Source organism: Salvelinus namaycush, chromosome 6, assembly GCF_016432855.1.
Source record: "Salvelinus namaycush isolate Seneca chromosome 6, SaNama_1.0, whole genome shotgun sequence".
NCBI classification, from domain to species: domain Eukaryota; kingdom Metazoa; phylum Chordata; class Actinopteri; order Salmoniformes; family Salmonidae; genus Salvelinus; species Salvelinus namaycush.
The window spans coordinates 37,104,420-37,116,588 of NC_052312.1; the positions used below are offsets into that span (position 1 = coordinate 37,104,420).

Sequence of the window (12,169 nt, forward strand, 5' to 3'; positions counted from 1 at the left end):
AATATCTCCTTTCGTTGTTAATATCAACCATAAAGGAAAAGGGCAAAGTACGAGAGTCATGCTATTAATTGTCCAAAGCAGGGATGGAGAGTGAGATGAGGTAGGCTGCAGTGGGTTTGCTGGTCAATACATGTACTGTACATGTAACCACAGTAAAGGTGGCCAGAAAATCAATGAATAAAAATGTAATATTGACAAATTAAACAGAAATTGTAGACCTTTAAACTTTTCCAACATGTCAACAGACACTTAACTTTAAATAAGTACAAGACATTTCACCGTGTTAACTTTCTCTTCATCCCTGGTTGATGTACATTTCAGAGCCTCTTCAGTGTGGATGGGGTATAGCATACATTTTCAACAACAAAGACTGCACTTCCAGTTTGTGTTCTTCACTCTTGAACTCTTTTGGCATGCAAAACATTCAATCTAAAACAAAACGTAACACGTTATAAATAATATCAAATATCAATGCAGTATGACGAATTAGCCATCCATTGTGTTATATCATAAATTGTCTTACATGCCGTCACTGTTGTCAAAAGATTATAAACATGTTAGATAAAGTTACTAACCCAGTCAGTCTTTGGGCCACATCCAGGTTCTTTATCAGTGGCACACATGAATCAGTTGTTGGCTTTGTTGAACTCTGAAATCATAGGCATGAACTGAACATATGGCTGTCCCACACAACTACATAAAAAGAAAGAATTTACATTTACTTTGAATGAAATGTCATTACCAGACATTTTTAGTATATCCTCAGCCATTTCTTTTCGCAGTTGCTCCATGTGTTTGTGAAGGTTCTATATCAATTTGGGAGGGGATCTTGGAAGTTCTGTGCAACCTCCTTGGCCATCTACACCAAAAAATTAAATAGAGGTTTTGACCTAATTGTCACATAACAGCTAACCATTCATTATTGAAAATATAACTATCAAACCTGCATTACAAAGACCCCACAGCTGAAGGTGTCCTTCTGCATGGTGTGAGTTATTTCCCCTCCTTTCCACTTTATGTCCACCCAGTCATCTTTTCCAATATCTGAAAATGTCAGTTGTTGAACATAATACAATTTATGATATATGCAGTTGAGGAATATTCCATGTACCAACACTACATGTAGGACAGACATAAGACATTCCCACCCACATACAGTAGACACATACATAGAGGCATTTTTCAGCTATGATTTTACCACTCAGAATTCAGAATGGATATGACAATGGGACCAGCACAGGATGTAATACACCCTTACAACAATCTACTTTATTATCTTCTTGACTTCTTATCTGGTAAACTGCTACTGTGTCAAGAAAAGAGCCCCAATTAGGGGTTAGTGTACTCCAGTAAAAAAGGGCTGGTTTAGATTAAAAACTATTGCCCTGTGTCCCCGTTCATAGGGGCATGAGAGACTAGTCAGTGGTAGAATTGAGTTGGCACTTTATTGGCCCAAACACCCATAGACCCACAAGGTTGAGGTTACTCATGGACAGTAATTAGTAATACTTTTTTGTTGTTGCATTGATGCATTGTGTCTTCTAACTGTCCAAGAATAGGACCCAAAGTGTTAGGAAATATTTGTTCCCATAAATACAAAGGAGGATGTCTCTCCTCATACCTCTGGCACTTTAGTCAGACTGCCAGACTGTGCACCACAGAGCCAATCAGGAGAGAATACATACAGGTCAACGGTGCCAGTTGAAAGTCATGGGGTGTGTCTGTGCCTTTTGGATTACTCTCTCTTTACAGAGAACCCCTGTGGTTCAAGTCTGATCTGCTATGTCTGAAAGTGACAGAGCCAGCAGCCAAGAGAGTTTTTCACAGTGTGTCATAAAAAAGTATTACACTTATGTATGTATGTAAAATGCTAATATGTATTAGATCCAGTACAATGGAATAACTAAGACCTGAATTTGAATGCAGCGTGTTCCGATTCCTCCTTCTCTTTCTGTCCAGCAGGGTCAACCAAAAACACTTGGCCTGATGGTTCATGCAGATACTGGGGAAGCAATATAGAAATGTATTGATCCCTTACATGATTTTACTATTAAATGACCCATATCACAACCCTCATACCTCTTCACAAAAATGTACCTAAATCAATTTTGGAAAAAGGATTTTACTCACAAAAGACGTAGGAATGTATTTTCCCAGTTAGAAATAGTAGGCCATGCATCAAATAACTATTTTCATCAGAAAAATTAACCCTCAAATGCAATTTTGCATTTTGTAAGTTGTCTGCAGGTAGCTTGTTGTGAATGCACTCAAATATCAAGTCATTATCAGGTTATGTAAACTGCGTTCTAATACTCAACGTAGAAGGATTTGTCTTAATGTACAGTATATGAAAGTGATGCTATAAAAAAAAGGAAAACCAACAAACTAAAGGGTGTGCAATGTGTAGGCCCACTGAGTGGACATTCTGAACCTTGTTTGAAGTCGCTAGATCACATGACCAAGGAGCTATTGAAATTCTAAAGTTTGAAAAATTTATGTAAAATCATGTGAGATAAAAATCGACAAACTAAAGGGTATGCCATGTGTAGGCCCGCTGAGTGTACATTCTGAACCTTGTTTGAAGTCAGTAGGTCACATGACCAAGGAGCTATTGAAATTTGAACGTTTGAAAAATGTATGTAAAAATGTGTGAGATTAATATTGACAAACTAAAGGCTGTGCACTGTGTAGGGCCACTGAGTGTACTTTCTGAACCTTGTTTGAAGTCAGTAGGTCATATGACCAAAGAGCTATTGAAATTCAAAAATATAAATAAATAATAAAAAATAGTGCGAGATGTAAATCAACAAAAAAAGTGTGTGCAATGTGTGTCTATGCCATCAGGTTAGCTACAACCAGTTTTGAAAGTTTCAGGAGTAATGTTATTTTTTTTATTATATATTTTTTTAGGAGTAATGGTTAAAGAGCTATTGAAATTTGAAAAAAATGATTTGTCACTATGTTCACGGTCCCTAACTGCTGTTGGCGGACGTAAGGAAAACGACAGGCGAATATCCAACCTGAAACTGTCTTTACCTCGGTCAAATAAATCCATCATCTCCCAGGACGTCCCATACTCTCGTTGCAGTTCCATTCGGTAACGTAATTCCTCCCCGCCACCAGACCAGTTTCCGCCCTTCTGAGAGAAAATACTTCGCCTGTGATTCATCAACGACAGAAGGAAAGTTTAAATATAGCCTACAAAAAGAAGACAATCGGATTTAACTTTTTCGTTATCGCGGATTCTACGCTGGAAAACCGGATAGAGGTCGGTCGCAGTAGTCAGGAGATTGTTGAAATGAGGATGAGCTGAACTCGAGCTGGTACAGTTACGGTACGGAATCATCTCTTTGGTCTGGATACTCCGGCCATGCTGTTTAGGACAAGTCTAAAATTATCCCAGCAGTTTTGGGTATCAATCCAGTCCGTAATTTTCTAAATTTTTTATGAGAATATATGCTTGTAAATTATGTTAGATTCACGCACGACCAACGTTATCGGTTTACAACGTCAACGAATTAAATCAGAGGTGTAGCCAAAACCATTGGACCTGGCTGCTAAACAATGTTGACATTTTCTTTTAACAGAAGTTACATCATAACACTATCAGATTCTAGAGCGAGCAACAATGCTTCTTTCTCGATCCTCACCAAATGTCACTTCCTGTGGTGGCGATGTAGAAAAAAGATGAAGGGGGAGTGCAATCTGTGATTTATTGTTCTGTAGTTGGCCTAAAAGTGATGGTAGATTTATCTCTCGCTCTTTGTCTGTGTGTCTCCACTGTGATTGACATGGAAAATAATTTCCAGAAGAACATAACTGCTACTACATAGAACAACAGTAGGCCTACATGAAATAGTTGTGTGTGTGCTTTGTCTTACAGGTCCCTCCGCTGAAAGCTCGACGGCATTATCTAATTCCTTATCTAAGTGGTAAAATTATTCAGAGAGAGAGAAATTACATTTAATCATTCTGAATTATGAGAACAGTTTACATGTTCAAATAGTATCAATTGTCATGCCTCAACACAACCTCAAGGGGGCAGCACTTTCCCAGGAGATAAGTGACTAAATCAAAACACTGTTCATTATGTTCTTTAGTTTTTCAAATGCATTTTCTGTTATTTCTCCGTGGCTATCTGGAGGTTTTGGCTTCGTGCTCGTAAATACGACGTTCAAAAGCACTTTTATATCAGGAGTGAACTGAATAGCCTACACAATTATTTAAACGTTGCTTTAGTCCTTAGGACTCCAGTCACTTTAATTCTTGAGCAAACGCTGCCCTCTTGTGGTTCCGTTGAAGAATTACAGCGGGGTAATATTTTCACAGGTAAATGTCAAACAGATGGATAGGAGCGAATAATCTTTGTGTCAAACTGTACATTCACCTGGGAAAATGTAGGCCCTAGTCTGTTGTAATCCCACAAGAGATCAACCAAGTTTTTTTTACAGGGACGAGCAAAAAGAACATGACGTTTTAATAGATGGGTTAGCTGGAAATGTCACGAAAACAAGGTGTACGTTTCTATGGGGGGCAGAAGTCAGTGTGTTGTTTTGATTCTGGATGGCCAGATTGCTAGCCAGAATGACAAGTGCCATGTGGGGAATCGTAAGTGGCTTGTTCTTGATACCATGTCTTGTTTTGACTGATTTCGTGTCAATGCTAATATGGCCCAAATTCGCAAGCTAATCAACAACTGTAACGATGTATTTGAGAGACAAGTGCTCATTGTGCACATGTATTTCTGTTTTTAATAAACATTGAATTCGAAATATAGTTTACATGTTGTCAGCAATGTAAAGCCAACCCCGTGTGTTTTGCCCTATATTTATGCAAGCGTTAGTTTTGTTGCTGAACAACCAACCCTTCTATACCTGCGAGATTTGATTTGTTTACTTTGTTAACGCTGCACTGTTTGTTTTTTTAGGCATTACAAGAGTTTCACAAGTGAGGTGAGTGCAGTATTACTATTTACTAGTACCTATGGAAATACACTCGGTTGAAACGACTTAAAGGAAACAAGTTCGAGCAGTGTTTGAAGTAATATAGATATTCAGTCACATTTGAATTGTAGTCGATTGCTGATAATTTGCAAGGGAGAAACGTACAAATTCTTCACAAAGGTTTTGCATAATAAACACTGCCCTTTTATTTGCAGATCGTCACAGCTTCCACCATGGCTCGCGGCTGCCTCTGCTGTGTCAAATACATGCTGTTCCTCTTCAACCTGCTCTTCTGGGTGGGTGAACAAACTCACTGCACACATCATTTTCAAACAAATTGATCTGGTTCTGCATTCTATTTTATTATTAAATCATAGTATACTAAAGGTATAATAATGATTAGAGTAATGACAATCATGTATTTATATTTTATTCTGCCTCTCAGTTGGGTGGCTGTGGTTTGTTGGGTGTGGGGGTGTGGTTGTCTGTGTCCCAGGGCAGCTTTGCCACCCTATCACCATCCTTCCCCTCCATCTCTGCTGCCAACCTCATCATCACCCTGGGTGCTGTCATCATGGTTACAGGCTTCCTGGGTTGCCTGGGTGCCATCAAGGAGAACAAGTGTCTGCTGCTGAGTGTGAGTGAACTACACTAACCACGATGCACCACACTACATTGCTTGGCACATTGGCAACCTCACCTGTCTCTCTTCTCTCATGTTCCCTGTAGTTTTTCATCACGTTGTTGGCTATTCTGTTGGCGGAGCTGATCCTACTCATCCTGTTCTTCGTATACACAGACAATGTAAGACTCCCATAGAAGCCACCTGTCAATTCAACCCCTGGTTATCCTTCCACCTATAGTTCTTGTTCCCATAGTGCTCTGTGCCTCTGCCTACATTTCTCATGATCCACTGTGTGTGCAGGTGAGTGAGAATGCCAGACAGGACCTGAAAGAGGGACTTACTCTGTACAGCACCAACAACAACGCTGGCCTCCGCAACGCCTGGAACACCATACAGACAGAGGTACGGTACCTAACTACTAATGATCTACCATACAACCCCACACTAATGGAATGCTATGCTATCAAGGGAGAGGTGCAATATATAACCCTGTCTCCTCTCTCTCCCTGTCAGTGGCATTGTTGTGGGGTGAATGGGTACACAGACTGGCACACTGCCCTGCAGGAGAAGGTGGTTCCTGACCACTGCTGCCAGGATATCTACCAGGACTGTGGGCGCAATGCCACCAACCAGTTCTGGACACAGGTCAGTTTGTGTTTGTTTAAAAATGTCTGATCTTCTCCCTACCATCAGGGAGTGTGTGTCTGACCTTCTCCCTACCATCAGGGAGTGTGTGTCTGACCTTCTCCCTACCATCAGGGAGTGTGTGTCTGACCTTCTCCCTACCATCAGGGAGTGTGTGTCTGACCTTCTCCCTACCATCAGGGAGTGTGTGTCTGACCTTCTCCATACCATCAGGGAGTGTGTGTCTGACCTTCTCCCTACCATCAGGGAGTGTGTGTCTGACCTTCTCCCTACCATCAGGGAGTGTGTGTCTGATCTTCTCCCTACCATCAGGGAGTGTGTGTGTCTGATCTTCTCCCTACCATCAGGGAGTGTGTGTGTCTGATCTTCTCCCTACCATCAGGGAGTGTGTGTGTCTGATCTTCTCCCTACCATCAGGGAGTGTGTGTGTCTGATCTTCTCCCTACCATCAGGGAGTGTGTGTGTGTCTGATCTTCTCCCTACCATCAGGGAGTGTGTGTGTGTCTGACCTTCTCCCTACCATCAGGGAGTGTGTGTGTCTGACCTTCTCCCTACCATCAGGGAGTGTGTGTGTCTGACCCTACCATCAGGGAGTGTGTGTGTCTGACCTTCTCCCTACCATCAGGGAGTGTGTGTGTGTCTGACCTTCTCCCTACCATCAGGGAGTGTGTGTGTGTCTGACCTTCTCCCTACCATCAGGGAGTGTGTGTGTGTCTGACCTTCTCCCTACCATCAGGGAGTGTGTGTGTGTCTGACCTTCTCCCTACCATCAGGGAGTGTGTGTGTGTCTGATCTTCTCCCTACCATCAGGGAGTGTGTGTGTGTCTGATCTTCTCCCTACCATCAGGGAGTGTGTGTGTGTGTCTGATCTTCTCCCTACCATCAGGGAGTGTGTGTGTGTGTCTGATCTTCTCCCTACCATCAGGGAGTGTGTGTGTGTGTCTGATCTTCTCCCTACCATCAGGGAGTGTGTGTGTGTGTCTGATCTTCTCCCTACCATCAGGGAGTGTGTGTGTGTGTCTGATCTTCTCCCTACCATCAGGGAGTGTGTGTGTGTGTCTGATCTTCTCCCTACCATCAGGGAGTGTGTGTGTGTGTGTCTGATCTTCTCCCTACCATCAGGGAGTGTGTGTGTGTGTCTGATCTTCTCCCTACCATCAGGGAGTGTGTGTGTGTGTCTGATCTTCTCCCTACCATCAGGGAGTGTGTGTGTGTGTGTCTGATCTTCTCCCTACCATCAGGGAGTGTGTGTGTGTGTGTCTGATCTTCTCCCTACCATCAGGGAGTGTGTGTGTGTGTCTGATCTTCTCCCTACCATCAGGGAGTGTGTGTGTGTGTCTGATCTTCTCCCTACCATCAGGGAGTGTGTGTGTGTGTCTGATCTTCTCCCTACCATCAGGGAGTGTGTGTGTGTGTCTGATCTTCTCCCTACCATCAGGGAGTGTGTGTGTGTGTGTCTGATCTTCTCCCTACCATCAGGGAGTGTGTGTGTGTGTGTGTCTGATCTTCTCCCTACCATCAGGGAGTGTGTGTGTGTGTGTGTCTGATCTTCTCCCTACCATCAGGGAGTGTGTGTGTGTGTGTGTCTGATCTTCTCCCTACCATCAGGGAGTGTGTGTGTGTGTGTGTCTGATCTTCTCCCTACCATCAGGGAGTGTGTGTGTGTGTGTGTCTGATCTTCTCCCTACCATCAGGGAGTGTGTGTGTGTGTGTGTCTGATCTTCTCCCTACCATCAGGGAGTGTGTGTGTGTGTGTGTCTGATCTTCTCCCTACCATCAGGGAGTGTGTGTGTGTGTGTGTCTGATCTTCTCCCTACCATCAGGGAGTGTGTGTGTGTGTGTGTCTGATCTTCTCCCTACCATCAGGGAGTGTGTGTGTGTGTGTGTCTGATCTTCTCCCTACCATCAGGGAGTGTGTGTGTGTGTGTGTCTGATCTTCTCCCTACCATCAGGGAGTGTGTGTGTGTGTGTGTCTGATCTTCTCCCTACCATCAGGGAGTGTGTGTGTGTGTCTGATCTTCTCCCTACCATCAGGGAGTGTGTGTGTGTGTCTGATCTTCTCCCTACCATCAGGGAGTGTGTGTGTGTGTCTGATCTTCTCCCTACCATCAGGGAGTGTGTGTGTGTGTGTCTGATCTTCTCCCTACCATCAGGGAGTGTGTGTGTGTGTGTCTGATCTTCTCCCTACCATCAGGGAGTGTGTGTGTGTGTCTGATCTTCTCCCTACCATCAGGGAGTGTGTGTGTGTGTCTGATCTTCTCCCTACCATCAGGGAGTGTGTGTGTGTCTGATCTTCTCCCTACCATCAGGGAGTGTGTGTGTGTGTGTGATCTTCTCCCTACCATCAGGGAGTGTGTGTGTGTGTCTGATCTTCTCCCTACCACCAGGGAGTGTGTGTGTGTGTCTGATCTTCTCCCTACCACCAGGGAGTGTGTGTGTGTCTGATCTTCTCCCTACCACCAGGGAGTGTGTGTGTGTCTGATCTTCTCCCTACCATCAGGGAGTGTGTGTGTGTGTCTGATCTTCTCCCTACCATCAGGGAGTGTGTGTGTGTGTCTGATCTTCTCCCTACCATCAGGGAGTGTGTGTGTGTCTGATCTTCTCCCTACCATCAGGGAGTGTGTGTGTGTGTCTGATCTTCTCCCTACCACCAGGGAGTGTGTGTGTGTGTCTGATCTTCTCCCTACCACCAGGGAGTGTGTGTGTGTGTCTGATCTTCTCCCTACCACCAGGGAGTGTGTGTGTGTCTGATCTTCTCCCTACCATCAGGGAGTGTGTGTGTGTCTGATCTTCTCCCTACCATCAGGGAGTGTGTGTGTGTATCTGCATGTGTAGGAGTGTCCTTTTTCACTTCTCAAGATTATATGTTTCTCTCTTGTCAGGGTTGCTATGAGAAGGTGGAGGAGTGGCTGGATGACAATAAACACCTGCTGGGAACCATCGCCATGTGTGTTCTGGTCATACAGGTATGGTGTGTGTGTGTGTCTGTGCGCGCATACAGGAAGACATACAGATGTACATGTAATGATGTTGTTGCAGTGTGATTGATGTGACTTTCTGTCTGCAGCTCCTGGGTATGGCCTTCTCCATGACTTTGTACCAGCAGATCCACCGATCCGGGAAGAAGTACGAAGCTTAGAACACACACACACAGAGTTTGAGACCCATTACTTGTATACAAAATTATACTCTAAAAAGACACACACACATGCCACAAAACAGCTTTTTATTTAGTGTTTTATATTTACACACCCTTGTATCATTTTGTGCACAAAGGCAATATTGTCTTTTAATGATCATCTTTATCATTATAATCAGTGTTCTTGGCAGGATTCAATCCGACCGCGGTTTGTCAACAATGCACCGTAAATGGATTATTCCACAAATAGTGCCAACAATCAGCATTTTGACATTGTCCCTCGTTATGTTTTTCCGACTTCTGGGAAGATTTCAACCAACTTCACCCCAAAATTCCTCCATGTTTTCAACATCATTGAAATTCTACTGTAAAAAGTTATGTTAGTTATGTTGTTGCTTTGACAGTCTTTTCTGAAGGTTATTTATTTATGCGATTTCATTTGTCTGTCCCTCATTTTAAGGCCAACCCTGTTACGTAAACCTAACTATTTATATATATATATGGTGAAACTATTCCTTTTTTAAGAAGTTTTTTTTCCAAAACAAACTCAAATCAGTGTAAAAGCAGGTGAGCTGGTTCTACTCTTTTTGGCCTTTTTCTGGTGTTTTGTGGTTAAACTGAGCGTGTTGATTATAACGCGTCATCCCTGTTACCCATAGATTGGATTTGTTAAAACATTTCTAGCCAAAAGTTTTGTGAAGCTTGCATTCATTTGCCCCTCCCTGTTGCACACAACAAGTGTCCATTCATTCCCCCTGTCACAAGTGGATTTATGGCTGATTTCAGACGAAAACCTCAACCCTGATACGGTCAACCCTGTTACTTTAAAGACACGTAGTCATTTTTTTATTTAACTGCTTATGTGAAATTAATAGTTTGTTTTGACCAATTTACACTGCCCCAAAATGTTATTTTGTTATCAAATGCTACATATAGTTCAATCAGAAATTCCATTTAAAAGCTGAATTGTCGACAACCCGCAGTCGGATTGAATCCTGGCCCTAGTTCAGTTATGGGGGGACTAAGGGTGGGTGAGGAAGGGGGGTTGGATTGTGTGTATGGGAATAGGGACACCCCTCAGTCATCCAGAATAGCTTGAACACAAAATAGAGTAATGGGAAAGAGAGGTTCGATTTCATGCCTTAGAAATCCTTAAACGGATTACATTTATATTGTATGGATTTATTCTTGTAAAACCAGTGTTACTGAGATGTGTTCAATAAAAGTTACGCTTATTCTGTCAAAATGCTGGCCATTTTTCCTTCAGTTCAAATTCCAATTCTGTTTACTAAAGCATCATCTTCAATTGAGGTGGAGGTGGAATGAACTATCATCTAGTACTGTTACAGGAGTGAACTATCATCATCTAGTACTGTTACAGGAGTGAGCTATCATCTAGTACTGTTACAGGAGTGAACTATCATCTAGTACTGTTACAGGAGTGAACTATCATCTAGTACTGTTACAGGAGTGAACTATCATCTAGTACTGTTACAGGAGTGAACTATCATCATCTAGTACTGTTACAGGAGTGAACTATCATCATCTAGTACTGTTACAGGAGTGAACTATCATCATCTAGTACTGTTACAGGAGTGAACTATCATCATCTAGTACTGTTACAGGAGTGAACTATCATCATCTAGTACTGTTACAGGAGTGAACTATCATCATCTAGTACTGTTACAGGAGTGAACTATCATCATCTAGTACTGTTACAGGAGTGAACTATCATCTAGTACTGTTACAGGAGTGAACTATCATCTAGTACTGTTACAGGAGTGAACTATCATCTAGTACTGTTACAGGAGTGAACTATCATCTAGTACTGTTACAGGAGTGAACTATCATCTAGTACTGTTACAGGAGTGAACTATCATCTAGTACTGTTACAGGAGTGAACTATCATCTAGTACTGTTACAGGAGTGAACTATCATCTAGTACTGTTACAGGAGTGAACTATGATCATCTAGTACTGTTACATGTGTGAACTATCATCATCATCTAGTACTGTTACATGTGTGAACTATCATCATCATCTAGTACTGTTACATGTGTGAACTATCATCATCATCTAGTACTGTTACATGTGTGAACTATCATCATCATCTAGTGCTGTTACATGTGTGAACTATCATCATCTAGTACTGTTACAGGAGTGAACTATTATCTAGTACTGTTACAGGAGTGAACTATCATCATCTAGTACTGTTACAGGAGTGAACTATAATCATCGTCATCTAGGACTGTTACAGGAGTGAACTATCCTCTAGTACTGTTACAGGTGTGAACTATCATCATCTAGTACTGTTACAGGAGTGAACTATCATCTAGTACTGTTACAGGTGTGAACTATCCTCTAGTACTGTTACAGGTGTGAACTATCGTCATCTAGTACTGTTACAGGAGTGAACTATTATCATCTAGTACTGTTACATGTGTGAACTATCATCTAGTACTGTTACAGGAGTGAACTATCATCATCTAGTACTGTTACAGGTGTGAACTATCATCATCTAGTACTGTTACAGGAGTGAACTCTCATCTAGTACTGTTACAGGTGTGAACTATCATCATCTAGTACTGTTATAGGTGTGAACTCATCATCTAGTACTGTTACAGGGGTGAACTATTATCATCTAGTACTGTTACAGGTGTGAACTATCATCTAGTACTGTTACAGGAGTGAACTATTATCATCTAGTACTGAGTGAACTGTCATCATCATCATCTAGTACTGTTACAGGAGTGAACTATCATCTAGTACTGTTACAGGAGTGAACTATTATCATCTAGTACTGTTACAGGGGTGAACT

The 12,169-nt window shown here is 42.2% G+C and overlaps 1 protein-coding gene across 4 annotated transcripts; it reads left to right on the plus strand.

Annotated features, from left to right (window-relative positions):
- Window positions 1-3,047: 3,047 nt before the first annotated feature.
- On the plus strand, window positions 3,048-10,598 carry LOC120049949 (tetraspanin-9-like). Of its 4 annotated transcripts, none has more exons than XM_038996477.1 (9): window positions 3,048-3,268; window positions 4,928-4,952; window positions 5,159-5,239; window positions 5,389-5,580; window positions 5,673-5,747; window positions 5,869-5,970; window positions 6,082-6,213; window positions 9,096-9,179; window positions 9,281-10,598. In XM_038996477.1, exons 3-9 carry the CDS (start codon window positions 5,177-5,179, stop codon window positions 9,350-9,352), a joined length of 720 nt encoding a protein of 239 aa, XP_038852405.1. In that variant the 5' UTR covers window positions 3,048-3,268; window positions 4,928-4,952; window positions 5,159-5,176; the 3' UTR covers window positions 9,353-10,598. The 4 variants fall into 4 exon arrangements, with proteins under 4 accessions (XP_038852405.1, XP_038852403.1, XP_038852404.1 ...); XM_038996475.1 differs by having other exon boundaries at window positions 3,049-3,334; XM_038996476.1 differs by lacking the exon at window positions 3,048-3,268 and adding an exon at window positions 4,320-4,608.
- Window positions 10,599-12,169: the final 1,571 nt, after the last annotated feature.